This window comes from Ambystoma mexicanum, chromosome 13 (assembly GCF_040938575.1).
Source record: "Ambystoma mexicanum isolate Mex_15411 chromosome 13, UKY_AmexF1_1, whole genome shotgun sequence".
In the NCBI taxonomy this organism is placed as follows: Eukaryota; Metazoa; Chordata; class Amphibia; order Caudata; family Ambystomatidae; genus Ambystoma; species Ambystoma mexicanum.
Window position 1 is genome coordinate 176138043 of NC_090938.1, and position 21170 is coordinate 176159212.

The 21170-nt window shown below is 49.2% G+C and overlaps 1 protein-coding gene across 2 annotated transcripts in view; it reads left to right on the forward strand.

Moving 5' to 3' along the window:
• LOC138521045 (uncharacterized) overlaps window positions 1-21170 on the forward strand; it is a 63462-nt gene that overhangs the window by 13515 nt on the left and 28777 nt on the right. Inside the window, exons 1-2 of one of the 2 annotated variants that reach the window (XM_069633558.1) lie at window positions 16237-16476; window positions 19153-19272. In XM_069633558.1, coding sequence (XP_069489659.1) covers window positions 16281-16476; window positions 19153-19272 — 316 coding nt within the window. In that variant the 5' untranslated portion in view covers window positions 16237-16280. Of the gene's footprint in view, window positions 1-16236; window positions 16477-19152; window positions 19273-21170 lie in introns of those variants that run through there. The other variant, XM_069633559.1, reaches the window with a different exon arrangement.

Sequence of the window (21170 nt, forward strand, 5' to 3'; positions counted from 1 at the left end):
GGTAGAAGCAGGATGGATGAGATAATAGCTGTGCCATTATAATCCGCTATCCAATCTAATATTCTCCCCTTCAAGTGGGTAGGTTTGTTGACTCTTTGAGACAAACCTAGTGCATTGATCGCATTAGCTATGTCCGAGGCATTTTTGTCCATCAGGTCATTAAAGCCTATGTTGAAATCCCCTAATAGGGGTAGTTGAGAGGATGGTTTAAGGTTGTTGGTGAGTAAGTTATGCATAGTTACAGGCATACACACAGCACATCAACATCTCAATGTCCTGTACCTTGCTCTTAACAGAAACTATCCTACCATCTGCATCTGAATCAATCGAGAGAACTTTCAATGGCAAATTCTTCTTCAGCAGTATAGATACTCTCTCCTACTTGCCTTCAATGTAGAATAATACGTCTGTCCCACCCAGCTACGCCTAGGGTTACTAGCCTCAGCATCAGTGAGATGGGTCTCCTGAAGCAAGGCAATATCACAAGACAGAGACTTCGGGCAAGACAATACTTGGGCATGTTTAACAGGATTACTCGTACCATTAACATTCCATGATATCAATTTCAGGTGCCCCACTCATGTGGATTTCAGAGATGACATCTTAGCTAGATGTGTCCAGAGGACAAAAAAACAAAAAATATAAAAAATAAACCCCAGCCAGAGAAAGGCACGGTGCAAACAGGTAAAACCTGTTAGCAGTTACATGTGGATGAACTACCAAAAGGCAATAAACGAAACAGGAGAAATATGAAAAGTGTAATGAACATTTGAAAGGTGTACCCACCACCCAACAGGTACAACATAGAGCAAGAAATAAATAAATAACACTTCAAGCAAAGGGGTGAAAGATCATCATAAAATCATTCCAAATATACATATCAAAGGTGAGAAACGGAAGTCATCCCCACCTGGTCAATTATATCAGCACGCCTTCTACCCCAACATCACACGGAGTGCTACATACGTCAAAGGCCATGAGCAAATGCAAATCCAGAATTCCACACCAATCCCAAATTCTATCAGAGGTGCACATGCAGACCCAGCCCCCAATCCACAGTACATATAGAATTTCTACACAGCATGCACAAGTCAGTCAGGCAAAGCCATATCACATATACTCTTCGCTGCCCACAGATATCCCCCAAGCATTGCTTGGCAAGAATACATTCTTCCGTAATACTGAAAATGGCGTGCACAATGCACCTCCAGCACTATCACCAGAGCGGCCCGTGTTGGACCACATCTACCATCCAGTAGAACATAGGCCATTAGTACATGACAGAGCGTATTTCCATGTGCCTGTCCACCCAGCAACCCGACAGCGGGGACCGCTAAAAAGCATTTCAGCTGAGCCAACTCCACCAAACCAACAGGCAACAGCATGCTAGAAGCGGGGGCCTTAACAGTGTACACGAAGCACACTGTGGTCCAACAAATATGTCTCGGGTCACGAACCTTAACCTGGACTGATTGCCTATTACGTAAAATGCAATACAAATGCAATTCACCCCTGTCTCCACAGAAACTACATGTACATGCACACCATCACGCCAAAGACATGTAGCATTGAGCACAACACATTGCACTTAGCACGAATTGTGTGCATCAGCATGCCGACTCCCTATGAAAGCTCACACCCACCAGCAGCAAAGCACACGTGTTCCATGAAAATGGCGTCAAAGAGAGGGCTGTGGTGTAATATTCAGCCAGGGCTGTTGCTAGGTTTGTAAAAGATCTGGGGCTACGCTAATGTCGGAACTGTCGGGACTCGGGGCTGGCTAGCCTTTTGGTTGTAGTCTCTGAGCTTCTATCCGGGGCTACAACCAAAAGATGAGGGGCTAAAGCCCCCTCAAACCCTGCATGGCAACGCCTCTGTATTCAGCGTAGGTTAAAGGGCTCATAACATAGGGTGACATAACTCTCCCTGTACTACCTTCAATTTCAAACCAGAGGCTGGAGCCCCAACACAGGAGTCTGCCGCTCATCAGCGGTGGCCAATGGGCCGGCTCTCGCTGGATCCGAGATCTGACATCATATGTCTAGCCGTATCTCGGGATCCGGCCAGGCTCAGCTCCAAAGACCACATCGAACAAACCAAAGCGCTCGATTCAATCGAGTCGATTGTAAAAAAAAAAAGTGGGGAGGGCCACTACATATGTCACACAGCAGGCTGAGACACTATCCGGTATTGAAGTTTTGCATATCCTTAAGGCAGTCTATATATTTTATTTACAATTTGTTATCTGGTGACTGACATACACTGCGCTAACCACAACTCCCTGAAGTTTCCTTCACGGAACACTACCTACTTCTGTTTTGGTTAGTGATGTTTTATGAATGTTCCAATCACCCTAGCGTGTTACCAGGATAACTGGAACATTCCATGGTCCGGCTGACACGCTGATCTTTTTAAGAGCGCCGGCATGCACACCTCCGCGGTCGCCAGCAGGCATTCAAGATTCGCAGTACAGCAAAGGTAGGGATATGATTCTAATAGTTCATAGCTGAACATCACAATATACATTAGGATCTCGAGCCGATTTAACGCGGCTCATTGTGTGACACAGGCATGTGTTTTCTTTTTTCACAGTGCATTTATCAAACCCTGACATCAAGCGCAGCCCCAGCCTCACTGAGGTAAAACAAGCGGCCACTATCAAATGTTCCAAGACATAGTTCCTTTCAATTAAGAAGTATTGCACCAGCGTCCTGACGGTGTTCTTTTTTTCTCGAAATCACAGGACAGCGAATTAACAGAATAGCTTAGCTCTTTGACAGGATACACTGGGCCTCATTATGACTATTGCGGAATGGTTTAACGGGCGCCGCTAATTGTGGCGGCGCCGTTAAACCCATTCCGCAATATTACAAGTCCCCTCGCGGGACCCGATCTGAACGTCTGGTTCCAACAGACGTCCATAGTGGGTCCCGCTATGGGGGCTCAAATGGGAATGGGGAAGGTCCGTGCCCGGGTTCCCTGTAGGAGGAATTACCGGGCCGTCCGAACTCGGAATGGCCTGGTAATTCCCCATTCAGGGAACCTGGATCCGATTTTGGAGGCAGCCATGGCACCAATAGCACCATGGCTACCTCAAAAGTCGTAATGAGGCCCGTCTTTTAAATGGCATTAGGTGGGACTCTACTTTTCGCTCATACTGGCAGAATCATAATAGGCCATATCAACAGCTTTGGGACCCCAAAGCAATTTTCAAGTGGTAATGATAACATAGTTTGGGTGCACCACTCCATGGAAGTGGTTTAAAGTGGAATTGATATACAGTGTGGAGTTTGGAAAAGAAGCAGCATGAAAAAAATTGTGCCATTTTAAAACTATTATTTAGAACATTTCCTTTGATCGGAGGTCAACTGCCAGCTCTGCCCCCCTGAACTCTGCCACTCCTCCAAACACCGCGCCCACCCGGCTACTGTAGGATCCCCTTCCAAATGTTTCCCATTTCCACCACTGCTGCTCATAGCACATGACCCCAGCAGGGGTGTTGTTAGGTCTGGAAAAGATCAGGGGCTAAGCTAATGTCAGGACTTCGGGCTTAACCCCAAGCCCAACCCACGTTTCTGCCTCCCCTGCAAAGAACAGTCATGCGGTATTACCTGCTTGTGTTGAAAATGACCAAAAAATATTTCCAACACTGACAGGGCCCTCACTAGACATAGACATAGAAATAGTCACTTTTAATTTCCAATAGAGAGCGAGGTCATTTAGAAATGAAGCAACACTTTTTATAGCATTAGACATTTCCAGCATGAAGCCCGGTTTTGCCGGGAACTCCTTTTCTCACCCTCAGCGTGGCTAGGCATGGGTCAGAAACTGGAAGAATAGCAAGTCTAGCGTGAAGCCCACCTGTGCTAGAATGAGTATGCTCCTGTAAGCCGAGAGCCGATGCGGGCGGAAGGGCAGAGTCGTCGTCTTAATCAGAAACATAGCCAGGATTGCCTAACAAGTGGGGCCTGAAGCTAATGTAGTTGGACCCACTGCAGTGACATTCACATCATCTGTAAATGCCCACACAGCACTGCAGAGCAGGCGTTTACAGATTTTGGGTGGGCCTTGCTCGCTCAGGCCCTACCCAGTCTAAGCCTCGCTAAACTTATCTCTCTTAATTATCGTTGTTGTTCGAAGAAATGCTGCAATGGAAAAGGAAGCCACATAGAGGTGGGACATTCTAAGCATATGCAGCGTGGTATAATGGCACAGGCAGAGCGCTCTGAAACCCCAAGGAGGAGAGGGCGATGCAGAAAAAGACTGTTATAAACTGCCGGACCCCCGCCATCTTAGTTAGAAAAAAGCGTATGTAAAAATCCAATAACACACTGCTGCAAAACGAAGCATATGCAAATAGTACATCAATGTGGCCAGCACCTTTCAGAGGGACCTTCCAAACAAGCGCGGGCTCAGCCCATGGTCACACGACTGATTCGGGTCTTGAGTAATCTTCAGATGATCAGCCAGCAGTCATTTTAGCGACACAGGCTTTAGGAGGTAAACTATAATATGACGTTGCCTCGGCATCTGCTTTGCCTCTCCAAAGGCTCTCCTTTTAGCTGCCGCATTTGGGGACGTGAAGGTAGAGTTGACGGCATTTCCACACCCGGTTAGGGATCCCAGGCGCCTCGACCACTGCAGAATGGTTTCTTTGACTGAAGTCTTGACAAAAGTAATAATATTGTGTCTCGGCCTGCCAGGGTCCATCCTGACAGCCCTAAACGCCACATCAATGTCGCTTCTGTTTAATCCTTCATCTGGCAAGCGTTCACTCAGCACTTGGAAAGCAAGATCAGCCAAGATGATGTCTGACTTCTCAGGTACTCCTAGAAGGCGTAGGTTATTGCCCCTAGTTTGTATTGCCAGCTGTGCATTCCTCAGATGCAGCCTGGTCATCTCATCTCTTAGTTCATTGTAGGCTCTAACTCCCGGAGGCTTCCCCCTCCAAACCAGTAGATCTTGCCTCAACCTCCGTCACTTGTCTCTCCAGGACGCTGACCCTACCCAACCGCTCAGAGAGGGTAGTCTTGACATCTCCCACATCGCCAGCGACCTGTTTCAGGAGGTCCTAAACGTCTCAAGTGTTAGGAGCGTCTCCACCAGCGTCCATGTCTTCAGGGATATCCTTTCTCTGGCTACTTTATGGTTCTAGGACAGCCTTTGATTGTTATTTGTCACGTTTGTCACGTTTGTCTATTGTCTGCGCCCTCACACCCATGGGTCTATGGATGCGCTCTATAAATGTAATAAAGTAAAGTAAAACTAAAGTAAAGGGAGTTGTTTCGATGTTTTGAGAAGGGATTATCTGGTGTCTCAGTCTTCTTTTTGCCAGACATTGCAGTATGTTTCTAATGAAAGCTCAAATGGGTCAGCCAGGGGGGTGGGCGTGAGCTTCCTGCTCAAGCTGCCGCAGCTTCGGTGAACATCCCAGAATCCCACTATGGTGATTTTTGATCTAGTGCTAATTGCACTTGCGCCAGGGCAGTTTCTGTAATGCCGCGCCAGTTGTCTTAGAGTGAGAAGTCTGTGTTTATCTGGCAAGCTCGTCCTAGCTACACGCAGGAGCCAAATAGCTTCCAGTTATTCTGATCCCTGCTGGACATAACCGTCGGACCTTCCAGGTTCAGGGTTTGAATGAATTGTGATCTAGAATTTTCATTTTTGGCTTTGAAATTAATTGTGTCTTCTTTGCCTATAATGCTGTGACCCTTGGAAAACCACTGTCTTCCTATGATTCAGCTCACTCCACTGTCATAAAGATAAACCCCTCTTCCCCTTACTTTCTTCTATGCACTTACTCTATCAGAATTGTCCCTGGACCTATTATGATAGCAACCTCGTCTGTCTCCTCCCCCACCTCTTACTTGCCCCCCACCGTCCAGCACAATATGAAATGTCGTCAGGCCTAGTAGGATAGTCGCTTGTTTTGTTCCTCCTCTACCTTTGTGCACCCCTCTCCCTCACTTTTTGTTTTTTTCCGGCTCAACCAGAAATGTCGTCAGGCCTAGTACGGTAGTCGTCTGTCTGTTTCTGTTCCCTTCCCACTCTCCCACTCCCTTCCTTATCTATGTCTTAGCTCTTGCACTATCTGAAATGTCATCAGGCTGAGTTTGATAGTTAATTTCACATCCTTACTGTTCATGGCCTGTGAGAATGTCATTGAATTTTCCCTTGTTCCCTTCCTTTCCCTTGAAGAGCTTTGAAACACATTGTGCATAGGCGCTATATAAATAAACTATCATATCATATCATAACCTGTTAGAATAGAAAAAAAGCATCAATTCTAAGCCACCTGAGGCTCGCCAACATTCTTTGACCAAAAAAAAGAGGTAGTCATTTTCAAAATCAAAAACTAGCGATTTGCACATTGAGGACATTATATGGAATGACATCCAGTGACCTTTAACCTAATGACATGACATTTAGATCAGAAAAAATGCTTCTCATCCTGGCAGTTCCTGCACAGCAATTTCTGACCCGAAGTAAACTAATCACTAGAAAAAAGAGACAAACCATATCTCCCGGTCCTTCACCGACCACCCAGCAAATATATTTTCAAATACACCTCTTGCTAACAGAGGTAACTGAAACACAAAGGGCCTGACTATGAGTTTGGCAGTAAATAGGTTGTAAATCTATCTATTTACCTTCAAATTAGTTTACCGTTGCTCCCACTCTGACCTGTGGATTTACCACGAGATTACTGTTACGGAGTGAACCGCATGGAGCACGTTTGCGCGTCCCGGAACTAGGGCCGTGCATGTGCAGTAAATAAAGGGGAGACCGTGCGCGCCAGTTGCTGCCAGGAGCCCGTAACAGGCTGACCTGTGTCTGTGTCTTTCATTAGGCTGAGTAGTGTGGGTTCACTTTGCTTCTCTTACCAGATCCCTACCTAAGTAATAAATCACAGACAACTTATGTGTATGGAAAAGTTGTAGGCCGTAGGCATTTTATTTTCTTACAGAAAATACAACACAACAAAATAATTACACTGCCATATGCTTTTGGGCACATTGTGTCCAGTCCCAAAGTTGCCCAAGGCTCCTCCTGAGTCCTTGTTATCCCTGGGCCTTCGTTCCTGGGCACATGCCGCCTACGACGTGTCTTGGACCGTGTACTGAAAGAGTACTCGGCGTTCCCACTTCTGCCTGTTTCTTCTTTTCTTGGACCGTGTACCGAAAGAGTACTCAGCGTTCTTACTTCTGCTCGCTCCTTCTTTTTTAGACCGTGTACCGAGAGAGTACTCGGCGTACCGGCTCCTGCCTGCACCCTCTTCTTCCGTTATTATTGTAGGGTGGGTTGGGTGGCAAACGTTTTTCCTTCCCCTTCTCCAGGCACTAAGAGCCTACCCGAGAGAGGTGAGCTCTTACCTGGTTTGTGCCACCTCTCCTTTTCCAGGCTTACTTATACCCCCCCGGCCTTTTGTTCCTTCCTGGGGGTGGTCGGGTTACCCCCCTGACCCCTTGCTGTTACATTTCGCACCTTCCCAGGTGCTGTTTCCTGCCCTTCCTGGGCTTTTGTTTCTTGTGGCGACGTTCGGACGCCCCTCCCTACGCTTTCGCGCCGTTTTCCCCCACCCCGCGCCTAAACTCCCAGACCCTCTATCGTCCCCATTTCATGCGGCCCGGGGCCTGGGTCATAGGCTGAGTAGTGTGGGTTCACTTTGCTTCTCTTACCAGATCCCTACCTAAGTAATAAATCACAGACAACTTATGTGTATGGAAAAGTTGTAGGCCGTAGTAATAATTACACTGCCATATGCTTTTGGGCACATTGTGTCCAGTCCCGAAGTTGCCCAAGGCTCCTCCTGAGTCCTTGTTATCCCTGGGCCTTCGTTCCTGGGCACATGCCGCCACACCTGAGCGGCTGTCCTTTACGCCCGCTCAGGTCCCCCCCAAAAGCACTGTGATGCTGGAAATGGATCAGAGGGACAGGGCCTCTGAATCCTTGTCCTTTACTGCTTTTTATCGTGTGTTCTGTCATGTTTTCTGCCCAGGAGTCCATGTGGGACTCCTGGCAGTGCAGCTCTCTCTTTTGGTTTGGTGAACAGACCCATGGGATACCCTTATGGCACCCATGGGTAGGGGTACAACCCTGTGCCCCTAGTGTATGTTTTTGGGCACCTGTGGGTGGCCCCAGAGCAGGGTATGGGCTGGTGGCAGCTCCATGCTGAATTTGACAGGTGCTCTGGGTGTCCTCCATTTTGGGGTACCAAGGCCCTGCCATTGGGATAAGTTGATTCCTGATAGAAAACAAGATGGCCCCTGTGGCCTCTTGCTTTCTATTGCCTGTTATCTTGTTTTCCCAAAGTCCTGGGAAGCCCTGACTCTGTCCCTTCCCCCTGACTGGCTGTTGGGTGGAAGTTCCATATATGGTGTTGTTGTGAAGGCCCAGCTAGACTGACTGGAGCCTTCCCAGTGACTGTATGATGTGGGTACCTCCTGTGGGTGGGACCTGGGTGAATGGAGTGTGTGACCAATATACACTCCTTGTTGTGGTTGTCTGGTTTCTGGCATGAGAGACAAAGACTGAGACATTCCTGCCCGAAACTGGCCTGAATGCAGTGTGTAGTGTTGAATGGCTGGGTACTTGTCCCAATCCACATTCCTTGTTGTGAGTGTCTGAAAGGGAGGAGTGTGGCCTGAATGCACTGTGTGCCTGATTGGCTGACTGACTGCATGAATGCCCTTCTGTATGATTGGCTGCTGAGTGTGTGCCAGCAGTGTGGATGAGAGGCAGGATAGTATATCTGGGGACCTCTCACCACTGGTAGTTGGTTCAGAAGCAGCCAGAGGGTCAGGAACGTGCAAGAACGTCCAGGAACGTTCAGGAAACGTTCAGAAGCATCCTGGAGCTGAGTCTCCACTCTAAGAGTAACTGGAACTGCTGATCCTCGACGTCCAGCTGGAAGAAGAAGACTTGCTGTGGCATTTGCTTCGACCGATCCGAAGGCTGCCGAAATCGTCGAAGGCTGACCCGAGAGAGGACCTGGTAAGGCGCCCTCTTCCCGTGCTCCAAGGGACCATCGAGCACCGCTCCATCTTCGCCGAAGCGCCCTGGAAGACAGACCCTCGAAAGGCTGTCGACCCAAGACGGGACCGTCGAGGAGATCGAAGTGAAGCACCCGGACATCGCCGCCGTCGAAATCCATTGCCGTCGACCAGGGTTCGCAGGTTTGTGTAACCGCTGGAGGCCCGTCGAAGTTGTGTTGCCCAGCTGTGGGAACCACTTGACGCCGTGCCGCCGACGACCGGAGCCGTCCGCTCCTTTGCCTAAGAACATTCGAATCGAAGGACTCCCTCGTTCGCACCGTCGACCGCTTTATCCTGCCGGAGAAAGTCGAGGACGACCAACGCGCCGAGGAGAAACCTGCCGGTGGGTTTCCCGCCACCCGAAGATCACAAAGACTCGAACGACTCGACGCCCTTGCTGGGCCTCCGTCTCCACAATCTTTGCGGTCCAGAACTATTGTCACCGAGGTGCCCCGCACGCCTCTGCCTTGCAGGACGCCGACGCTCCGACGCCGACGAGCACCACTCGGACGAAGCTGCCGCCTCATCGACGCCGTTTTACCCTGTTTGTCGGCGGACGTTCGACGCCCCGTGCCTCCCGCTTGAAAGGGAAGGCATTCAAGAAGGGCCGTCGATTCCCCGTCGCCGAACGCCGTGTTCCTCGACGTTTTTCGACGATCCGTGACTCCCGCTTGAAAGGGGGTCACTCAAGAAGGATCTGTCGACGCCTCTTCGAAGAACTCGACTCCACCAGGTACATTGGGGGGGGGTAAAAACATTATAGGAGGGAATAAGACTTGCAGAACAATATATGGACTGGGCTTGTGCTATATCTTTATTTTACAGGTTGCCCAGCTGGGGGATCTCCACACAGAACTGTGTCTAGTGGTAGGGGCCAGTATTCTGCCTATTGCTCAACCATCTTATTTTCTCTCCTCTCTCTATTGCTGGTTTCACTCTATTGATTAGTGTGACATTGATACAGTATTGTTCATGCACTTTAATTAGATCTAATACAAAGAGTGGTACCACTTTAGAATTGTATATATTTGCCATTGTTGATTTTCCTGAGTACAAAGTGAGTTATTATGATAAGTGTACATAACCTTGAATATTGATTATATAAAGACTGTGTTCTAACCAATACAGTGTGTGGACATTCCTTTGTGGGGGCTTGGGGACTACACTGTACTTAAGAACCAGCCCGCATCACCTCCTGAGAAGCTAGGCCTTGATTGCTCGACAATTGCTACCGTAATAGAGAATCTTGGCTGGGGTCTTCTGTGCCTCTCCTCTACCGTATAGAGAGTAGAAGTACAGACACCCCCCACCGGTTTTTCCTCTACAAGCACCTTACCTACAACCCCGTTCTTGGAGTGCCCTAAAAATGTTGTTGGAAAAAAAACCCATCCCTTTCCTTGATAGGTGCACCCCATCCCGGTGAAACATGTCCGGATTGTTCCGGTGTAAGCCATGTCTTATGAAATGCAGCCCTGTGCTCTTGCAGTACTTTTCTACTGATTTATTTAGTTTTTTTCTGGCTATTTCAATTGCGTGCCTCTTCTGTGCCCCATACCAGACCCTTCTTGGTATTATTTCTGACATAAAAATCTCGGTTTTCCACCAGCTGCAGGCTATGCTATGCAGCGACTCGCAAATGTTCCTTTGTAATTTACCCCTGTTTGTGCTCACCAGGTCGTTCCCACCGAGATGTATAAACAGGTACTCGGGGAGGGGTCCCTGAAACCTATCAGGTCCGGCAGCCTGTCGTGGATGTCCTCCCAGTGCATCCCCGGGAGCCCCCACCAGGACGTAATTGTGTTCCTGAAAAGTAGTCCTAGCTCCACCTCTTCCAGCCACCTGCCCGCCCGGGTCACGAAAGAGTGCCCCACTATCCATGCCGATTTGTATGGTCCGGCCTCTGTGGAAACGGGGGAGATAAGTGTCTTATCAGTTCCTCCGTTATGTATTTCTTAAAACATTGCGGCTTCCATCCCCCAATTCTTCTCACCCCCTTTGCTCCCAGGCCCCCCGCCCACGCAGAGGTTGCTGCTCCTATCCTGAAAGAGTGTGTCCCAAATTCGGCTGGATCCCATCCTGCTTTTGCTACCGCCTGTTTCAATACTGCCTGAAACTGGTACCTGCTGAGTGCACTGCCGTCCCTATGAATTAGTAACTGTCCGTCGACATCTGGTCGCCGATCTAGGAATTCTTGGGTGATGCATCTGGGACAGTGGTCCTTCTCTCTGATGCAATTGAGATCTATTGCTCTCCCCTTCCCCGTTTGGTCTGTCTTAGATTTCTTTAGCATTATAGACATCCCTTTGATTCCCATACTAACGTCTTTCCTTGCCAGGCCGTCTCCTGCCACCGTATTCCTGGCCACTAGTTCCCCTATTCTGAAAGCTCCATAGTATGCTAGCGCAAATGCTGCCCTGAACAGCGCGGTTTCGATGCACTGCTGCATGTGTCTTGCAGCACTTTTAACAGAATTATCAATTTCCCAAAATTTACCGGCCTTCTGCTATCTGGTTTCTTCCCCTCTAACTTCGCCCATCCCCTCATAGTGTATTTTATCTTAGCGCTGTCGGTTGGGTCCGGTATGCCCGCCACTATTGTGGTATATGCCACCGCCGCTAGGTGCGCTGCTGCCCAGCTTTTCTTTTTCCCTTTGGCAAATGCCCCTTCGAGAAATTCACAAATTTTTTCCGTTGACATTTTTTCCACCTCTTTTAAACCTGTTTCCACCAACACATCTTTTACATGCTTTTCGTACTGCTTACCCGTTTTGTACGTCAGGGCATTTCTGGTCAGCTTGTCGATGACCCTTTCTTTTCTCCGTTCCTCTCCCACTTCTTTTGAGTCGACCTTGTTGCCAACCATGCTTTCCTTTCTAGTGCCTCCAACAGGACCCATGCCTTCCGCGGCGTGGGCGTTCTTTCCTTGTCGGCGTCCGGTCTCAGCTCCCTGAAATTCTCCCACTGAAAGTGAGAGATTGCATCAGCCACCACATTTTCTTCCCCAGCGATATGCCTCACCTTTATGCATGTATTCATTTTTAGGCTTTCCAGTGTGATTGCCCTCATTAATTCCAATACTATCATGCATGACGCACTTCCTTTGTTTAACACGTGCACCACCGCCATGTTATCTGACCATACTGCCAACTCCTTGTTTCCTAGCTCTTCCCCCCATGCGCATAACCCGACCCATATCGGGAAGAGCTCCAGCAGCGTTATGTTTTTCATCCATTCCGCCACTTGCCACGATTTTGGCCACTTGCCTGCACACCATTTATTCCCCAGTATTGCGCCAAAACCGAGGCCACCTGCTGCATCGGTGAACAACACCCTTTTACCTTCCTCGTTCACCGGTTAGCGCTATATTACCGAGCCCTTGAAGTATTTCAGAAATTCTGCCCACACTTCCAGATCTCTCTTGATTCCTCCCCCTAGCCTGACTCTGTGGTGCCCCTTGGTAGCACTTCTCGTTTTCAGCTCAATACTTCTCTGGAACACCCTCCCCTGTGGTATGACTCTTCCTGCGAAGTTCAGTTTTCCTGCCAGTGCTTCCAATTCTCTCACTGTCGCTTTGTTTCTTCCTTGTAGTTCCTTTATTGTCTTCAGCAGCTCCGTCACCTTGTCCTGTGGGATCCGACACCTTCCCTTGTTTGAGTCAATTTCTATACCTAGGAATTGGATAATATGCGTTGGGCCCATCGTTTTCTCCTCCGCCAGCGGAAAACCCCACTCCCTTGTTATTTCCACGAATTTGTCCAGGGTTGCCCTGCATAGCTCCGAACCTTTGGGCCCGACGAAATAGAAATCGTCCAGGTAATGTACCATCATGGACTCCCTCATCTCTTGTGTTACTGCCCATTGTAAAAATGAACTTACCCTCTCGAAATATGCGCATGAGATGGCGCACCCCATCGGGAGGCATTTGTCGATGAAGTATTCCCCCTCCCAATGCATACATAACCATCTTTGTGATCCGCTGTTGACTGGCAACATGCGAAATGCTGATTTAATGTCTGCTTTCGCCATCCATGCCCCTTCCCCCGCTTTCCTGACCAGTTCCACTGCCTCCTCGAAGTCTGAATATGATACTGTAGCCTCACTCTGGGCGATGCCGTCGTTCACCGAGGCCCCCGGGGGGTAGGATAGGTGGTGTATCAGCCTGTATTCCCCTTTGTCTTTTTTCGGCACCAGCCCTAGTGGTGAACATATAAATTCTTCGAATGGTAAGGCCGTAAAGGGGCCCTCCACCCTCCCCAGTTCTACTTCTTTCCTGATCTTACTGGTCACTATATCCCTGTTTTCGATTGCCGATTTTAGATTCCTAGGAATGTCTTGCGCTCCCTGCCCGGTAAACGGGATGTTAAAACCTTCTCTAAAGCCTTGTCTGATTTGTTCTGCCGCTTCTTGGTCTGGGTATTTCTGGAGCCACCTTTCCATCCTCTCGATTTTTACCGGCGTGGCCCCTTTCCCGCCCCAGTTCTTATTTCTGCATCTCATCTCTTCTGCCACTTGGAGCGCGGCCCTTGTGCACTTGGAGCTGCTGTGGTTACCCTTGCATCTCTCGCACTTGTGGCTGAACTTGCACTTCCATCCCCAGCTACAGGGTACCCCCTTTTCAAAACTCCTGCATTGTCCTGGTTCTGCTCGTGCTGTCCCCGTGCTCCCACTGCCTCCCCCCCTGTGTTGTCGGGGGCAGGCTGCTCTGCCACCCTCTTTGTGACCCGTAATTTCTGCTCTGAAAACTCTGGTCTCTATTTCTGTCATAGCTGGATTCGTACTTTCTGCTACTGGATCTATAATCCGCTTTGTAATCATTCTGCCAATACTGCTTTCTCTGCTGTCCCCCTGTGCTCCGCTCCTTGGAATCCCATTTCTCCTTTAGCACGTTAAATATGTAGCGGTTAAAGTTTTCTTCATCCCAGCCCATATCCGGAAAGCAGTCCATCTCCTTTCTGAACTCGTGGTCATACTCCAGCCACGCGTCCCCTCCAAACACTGCGTGTACCTTCAGCACCCTCTGTTGATACGCAACTAATGCTACCCCGTCTTCCGGGAATTTTTGTAATATAATTGTAGACATTATGGTGAAGGCCGACATCCAGTTGTCAAAACTCCTTACCACTGGCCCCTTTTTTAGTAGACTTTTCTCGTCCTCCTTCATGTCCTCTAGGGCCACATTCATCCCCCTCTTTTGACAATCTAACAATGTAAAGATGTCGATCAATTCCTTCCTCCATATTTTTTCCTTTACTTTGTCATTTATGTACCAAGCCATCGCTTTCATCGATTTGCCCTGTGCGTCTTTACCCATGGTTGGCCTGCCATATTTCGTCATGAGTGGCCCCCCATTTTCTGCTGCTGCCACCGTCAGTGTTGCCCTGGCGGTGTGGCCCCTGCCACTATGTTTGGCCCTGCCGGTGCACCTTGCGGTGTCGGGATCATTGGTGCCCCTTACAGCACCGGGACTACTGGTGCCCCTTATGGTGTCGGGACCGAGGTTTCCCTGGGCTCTGCTGGCGCCGCCTGTGGTGCCGGGACCGGGGTTTCCCTGGGTTCTGCCCCTGCCCCTCTCTGTTTTTCCCTGCTCACCACTCCTCTCCATTTTACCCAAGCCCTTCGTCATCACTGCTTGTTTCAGCTGAGGAACTCCCTTCCTGCTCCTCCCTGGATCTCTTCCCCTCATTTTGTCATTGGTTCTGGGCGACTTACCCGAAACCGTGACGCAATTTTTTAACATTTTTACTATAATATTCCCCACATTATTATTCCCAGTACCTTTCTTTTTATCTTTTTTCTTTCTCTTGGTTGGTGCCTCTGACTGTTCTTCTGCTCTCTTTGCCTCCGCTCTGCCCCTTTTCTGTCCTTGCGGCACTTTGTCTTCTCCTTCGCTGCTGCTGTGCTCTATGAACAGCGGAGGCGACGTTGCCTTTGCTCTTTCTTCTTTCTGCAGTACCTCCAGCACCCATTGTGCCCCATACTCCTTCTACGCCTTTCTCGCCCATTCTGAGAATTCTTGGGCCCTTTTTGCTCTTCCTTCCGCCATCCTTCTCGTCTGAATTCTGTCGGCCACTCTTCTCGTTTGACCACGGCGAAAGTCCTCTGTTCGTTTGCAGCTGGTACTTCTGGGTCGCTCCTGATCCGGCACCGTTGTAGCCACTGCGATTAGAATGGAATTAGAGAGGTAGAAAAATGCGTGAGCCCGCAAAAGCAAACGTTTTTCCTTCTCCTTCTCCAGGCACTAAGAGCCTACCCAAGAGAGGTGAGCTCTTACCTGGTTTGTACCACCTCTCCTATTCCAGGCTTACTTATACCCCCCCAGCCTTTTGTTCCTTCCTGGGGGCGGCTGGGTTACCCCCCTGACCCCTTGCTGTTACATTTTGCACCTTCCCAGGTGCTGTTTCCTGCCCTTCCTGGGCTTTTGTTTCTTGTGGCGCCGTTCGGACGCCCCTCCCTGCGCTTTCGCGCCGTTTTCCCCCACCCCATGCCTAAACTCCCAGGCCCTCTATCGTCCCGCATTTCATGCCGCCAGGGGCCTGGGTCATAAGGTACTGGGGACCAGGCCTGGATATTGGGTGTGCCACGGGGCATATTACTACTTACAACAATTACGAGTAGTAACCCGGGGGTGTTAATTCCCATTTTGGATTTACCACGAGCGGTAATATTGTGCAGTAAAAATTGACATGCTTAGGTGGAAGATTTACCACCAGACTTTTAAATCTTTCTCCTTACCCGCATAGCTTGTTGTAGGGTGGTAGAGTAGTGTGGCGGTATGCTAGCAGTAACAGAATTACCTACACTTTACCGCCACTATTTGCCACACCGCCACAATTGTAACGAAGCCCGGAGTCTGTATTAAAACTAGGAAATAGATGAAACAATGTCAGTGCTGTCGTTTTAGGCGTGGAGGGCAAGGAATGGTGTAAAACCGAGAATTTGTCAGGCACTGTAATATTAATGTTGGCATAACTTCCTCCTGCTTTCTATTTTAACAGACAATCCACACATCTTTCAAATAAGAGCTGTCGTGCAAGTATAACCACTTCTGAGTCATAATCGCTCGCACTGTAAAAGCGGTGGCGTCTCTTAAACCCTGCAGCATCCTAGCGCCTGAAAGTGGAAGGCTTGTCAAGCATGCGCTCTATGCAAGACGCGCCTGTTACACACCATCCAGGCAATCCGTCTCTGCAGCAGGTGATCTGCGCTGTCATCGTAGCAGGCTTCCTGGAGGGGGCGGAGCCCGGGGATGGTGGTGTCAGAGGGCGGGAGTGAGTCAGGGCACATCCCGGGCGGGTGCCCGACTCTGCCCCGCTGCTGTGCAGCAGATATAAGAGCGGCGCTGGAGGGACGGCGCTCATTCCTGAAGGCAGAGGCGGAGGACGCAGTCCTTCAGTGCATCGGGCAGCAGCTCCCATCCATCGCCACAGAGAAACCTGCCAGAGGTAGGAATGGGCTTGTCTAAGCCATGTTCAAGACACGGGGGTGTTTTCTATAACCCCCCCTCTCCCGAATAGTCTGCTTTGCGTTTCGAGGCTGGGTTGGAATAATTACATTTTGTCTGTTTTATTTTCCCTGCTCCTTTTTCATAACATCCTTCTGGTGGATGACGTTTGGGGAGGAGGCAGAAGTGGTCCTGATTCCGACCTAAACGTTGCTGTTCTCTTCTTTCGTTTAAACTGTCAGGTGTCCCAGTGTTACTCGACATCCTTGTGATTGCATGATGATCGGGCTGTTGGCGGTGGGGGCGGCGGGAGGGGGTCTTCCATATAAATTCAGCCACACCTACGCTCTTGCCACATAGCGCCTAGAGGGCATTGCGTCTGATGACTGTACGTTTGAAGCATCAGGCTGTCTGAGAGCCGTATCCCGCCTGTATCCTTCGAAGTGAGGTGGACCACGGCACTCCCAGGAGCGCACCGCTTACACCATGCCCCATCAATTGAAGCATTCCATGGAGCGCACAGGCTCACACCACAGTGTAGATTACACACCAGAGGCACCGTCTAAGGATAAGAGTTCATCAGTGGAGGCAAAACACCATCGACAAACTTCCCTGGACATTGGCAAGTTAAGTTTCCGTCTGGGGTGGTCGTTACGTCATCAGTGCTAGTTGCCTTGCAAGCGGCTGTTATTTCATCAGCAGTGCTTAATATGTGGGGGTGTTTACACTTATTTCTGAGCCCCGGCACTTAATTGTCTGAGACTCATATTGACTATGAAGTAATGATAGCCAGAGCACCATTCAACCCCAATGAGTGGGTGCCAGCTGTAGTTTAACCCCAAATGTGTCGACACTGATATGATATGGCATTTATAATGCGCCTAGACACGAGTGTTTCAATACACTGTGGGGAGCAGCTGTGGGTGGTGGCAGCAATGGCGGGGGACTGTCCGTCCGCAGTGTCACAAGCATGCTAGAAACTATTTGGCCCTGGCACTCATTTTCTTACAAATGAAGCACTGTTCATCAGAACTTGTGGGATCATCTGTACTGGGTATGCCATCAGTGTCTGTTTCATCCCCAATGCTAGTTACATGGATACCGGTTGTTATGTCATGGGTTGAGGGTACCTGGCTTTGCCTCTCTGAGGTTCTAGGCCCTCAATGGCTGTCTCATCATGGATGATTATTTCGTTGGTGATTGTTGGATCAACAGTTCCTCTTCCACATGGTATTTCCAACGCGGTTAGTCTGTCACCAGGGTTTATGTTATAATGGTCTTGTCAACTGTATTTACTTAGACGAAGTACGTCGACCCTTGTACATCGTATGACCTACATACTTATGACTGTATATTTCGTAGGTCTATGGCGTGGAGGGCGTGAGGGCATGGGGACGCCAGAGATATGGGGGACCCTGTTTAAAAGAAAAATCCATCGGCCTACAGAGTCGACCTAACGGTGGTCAATGAAGCCACATAGAACAGCATATGCCATTGGTGTTGCTACGCCACAGTGGAATGTTACATTGTCAGCAGTATCTATGTTTCAGGGGGTGGGGGTTGTTATGTCGTCAGTGGCTTTAAGACATCTGTTGGTTGTTTCGAGGGGATGGCAACTTTGAGGTCATCTGTGGCTTCTCCATCATAAGCAGACGTAACACTGTCCGTGATTGTTACGTCATCTTTGATTGTTATGTCGTTGGTTGTTGCTACACTGTAGCACTCGGAGGGAAAATCACAGATCAAATCTGAAAACCTCCAACTGCCTTTATTTTGGCTACAAAATGATATTGGCTTGATGGCCACATCCCGTGACCCCTCCCCTCTGTAAAGAAAAAAGACTGACTTGCCAGATGCACTCAATACTTGTAGGCACTGTAAATGGTGTGACTGTACTTTGTGCATATGAAATCTGTGTCTGTATGTGCCTTTCTGATTTAATGTTCTCTTCAACTTCCGGTTGAAGCACAATGTTCCTTCTCAAAAAAACCAAAGAAAGTGTCATCCAACATTTTAAGGCAAACAGTAAGGCCATCTCCCTGCGAAGAGCCACACTCGAGGGGATTCAACCCACCTCACATTTTGGGCATCATGTTGTTACTTGCAGCATATCATTTGGAAAGACCCAGACTGCCTCAACTGCACAGGCTGTTTCTGAGAAATTTGGCAAGGATCCCTAATGTGGATCCACAGTAATGATGATCGCCATGTTTATTTCATTGTGGGTGCAATGGTGTGTCCAGGGAGTGGTCTCGGGGGCACGTGTTACCCCTGGAATCTGATTGGTCACACCATTATCCTACACTTTGATCATTATGTGTTTATTTACGTTCGTACTTCATGCCACCTCTGCATAAGTCAGTGCCCCACTTGGGCCACCCCAGTCAAAATAGTCTGGGCTCATCACTGTGTGGGTGTGATTACAGTGGATCTCTGTGGCCTCCTCCTCGTTTTCACATATGCTAAAAAGCAGGCAGAGTGGTTGCTGTGCTTTCTCGTGCGCGGAGGCGCTTGCGCATGTAGTATGACTTACGGCATGGTCGTTTTTGTGCTTTTTCACATGAATGAAATGGATGCTTCAGCTCAAGCGATCTGCTGGGACCCTGAGGGAGATGCTATTCATGTTTATTGATCACTTGACAGACAGATCTTCCAATAGCGTGTGTTTGTTTTTCAGTAATCATCTCTGAAACTGCCCCAGGATCAGGACAGCCGACACGTGGAGGATCACAAAGATATCGCCGGAACCTGACTTCAGTATCACTGACCGCGCCTTACGCCAAGACCCCGCAGGCTAGTAAGTGTGTTCCTGGTTAAGAGGTGTGTGTAAGTGACACTTGTCAAAGGAGTCTCCCTGCAGGCGATCGATAGTCAAGGCTCTGGATCAAAACATCAGACTATCACCAAAACAATGTTTGTTCACGTTTGAAACTTCATTGTTGATCCCCACAAACAGGAGTGAGACTCTGAATAATGGGGCCCATTGAAACTAATCACGAGTGTGACTCCATTTTGCCAAATCTACGGAGCCATTTAAGCCAACCTGTTGAGATACTCCACTTCAATTTATGGGCCACTGGGGGCAGTCATGAGCGACACTCTTGATATCTTTGGGGGTGTTTAGGTAAAGCACAGAGAGAAGATGTTATGTTTTTGGGCGTTTGTATAGCACTTCTGCCATTGGCATGGTCTCTATGCGCATTCTGACGTTTGACACTTCCTCCTAGCGAATGAGATGTGATATGAGGCGTCTGAGATTTTTTGTCCAATTTGTGTTCCCGTAGCGCAATGAGCAGGTGCAAAATGACACCCCCTGCACTTTTGAGGACCTTGACCGAATTCCTCAGTTCTGGGTATTATTTGATCGCTTGGGGTATGTCCCCTGCTTCATTGTGGAACAGGTAGCAGTCGAAAGATATCTGTGAGGGAAATGGAGCGAAGTCAAATTCAGGGTTTCCTGCCGACATCACCTGGCTAAATATCTCTTGCAGAACCGGACACTTGCAGGTTAGATAGAGGCGTAGAGTTTGGTTGGCAGGAATATAGGTGTGTAGAAGACAGGCATGTGCGAACAGTAATGGCTAAAGGTGGGATTCCACTGAGCCCTACTGATGCAGCCATGCCCGGGACATGCCCATGCAATGCCCAGGATCAGTTCAAACCACAACCTAGCACAGCCTAGACTCAGGACATTCCTGGCTGATAGACAATCCCTGATCCCAGAACATGCCCAGGCGAAAGGCACTTCCATACTCAAGACTAGGGAAGGCCCAGGGCAGGCCTTGACCAAGGACAAGCACAGGCGAAAGGCGCTTCCCTACTCAAGACTAGGGAAGGCCCAGGACAGGCCTGGACCAAGGACAAGCACAGGCGAAAGGCGCTTCCATACTCAAGACTAGGGAAGGCCCAGGACAGGCCTGGACCAAGGACAAGCACAGGCGAAAGGCGCTTCCATACTCAAGACTAGGGAAGGCCCAGGAGAGGCCTGGACCAGGGACAAGCACAGGCGAAAGGTGCTTCCCTACTCAAGACTAGGGAAGGCCCAGGACAGGCCTGGACCAAGGACAAGCACAGGCGAAAGGCGCTTCCATACTCAAGACTAGGGAAGGCCCAGGACAAGCCTGGACCAAGGGCAAGTGCAGATCCATGATGCCAACATCCAGGACAGTCTGAAACCCGGGTAAGATCCATTCACTGGGCAGGATTAGATCCAAGAGATTGCACGATTCAAGAAAGACCTAGGACAGGCAGGTGTCCAGGTCCATAAGGGCCGCACCCAGTGCTTGTCATTGGGCCGGATTTGCCCAGATTCGGGATCTGGCAAAATATGTCTCCCGGATCTGGGCAAACAAGGTACTGCACATCAGGGGTTTTAATGATTTTAATTTGTTTTTGTTTCTGAAGCCGGGATTCAAACTCAGGTCTTGAGGGTGAAGGGTGAGAGCAACTTTGTATGTTTAATAGGTGTGCACCTTTTATACCTTGCATTACGTCATCATCGGAAACTCTCCTGGGCTATTTTCCAGGTGTTAATAATTCATTAATCTCCTGAAATGAAAATGTTTATTTATGAGGGTGTGGGGGGGTTTAGAGAAATCTGATACGTTCCCCGGCCACCGTCCACACCCCCCTCTGTCGCTGGTGGGATCCCACAGTTAAGAATGTCCATTTCCAGCACTACCCACACCCCTCTCA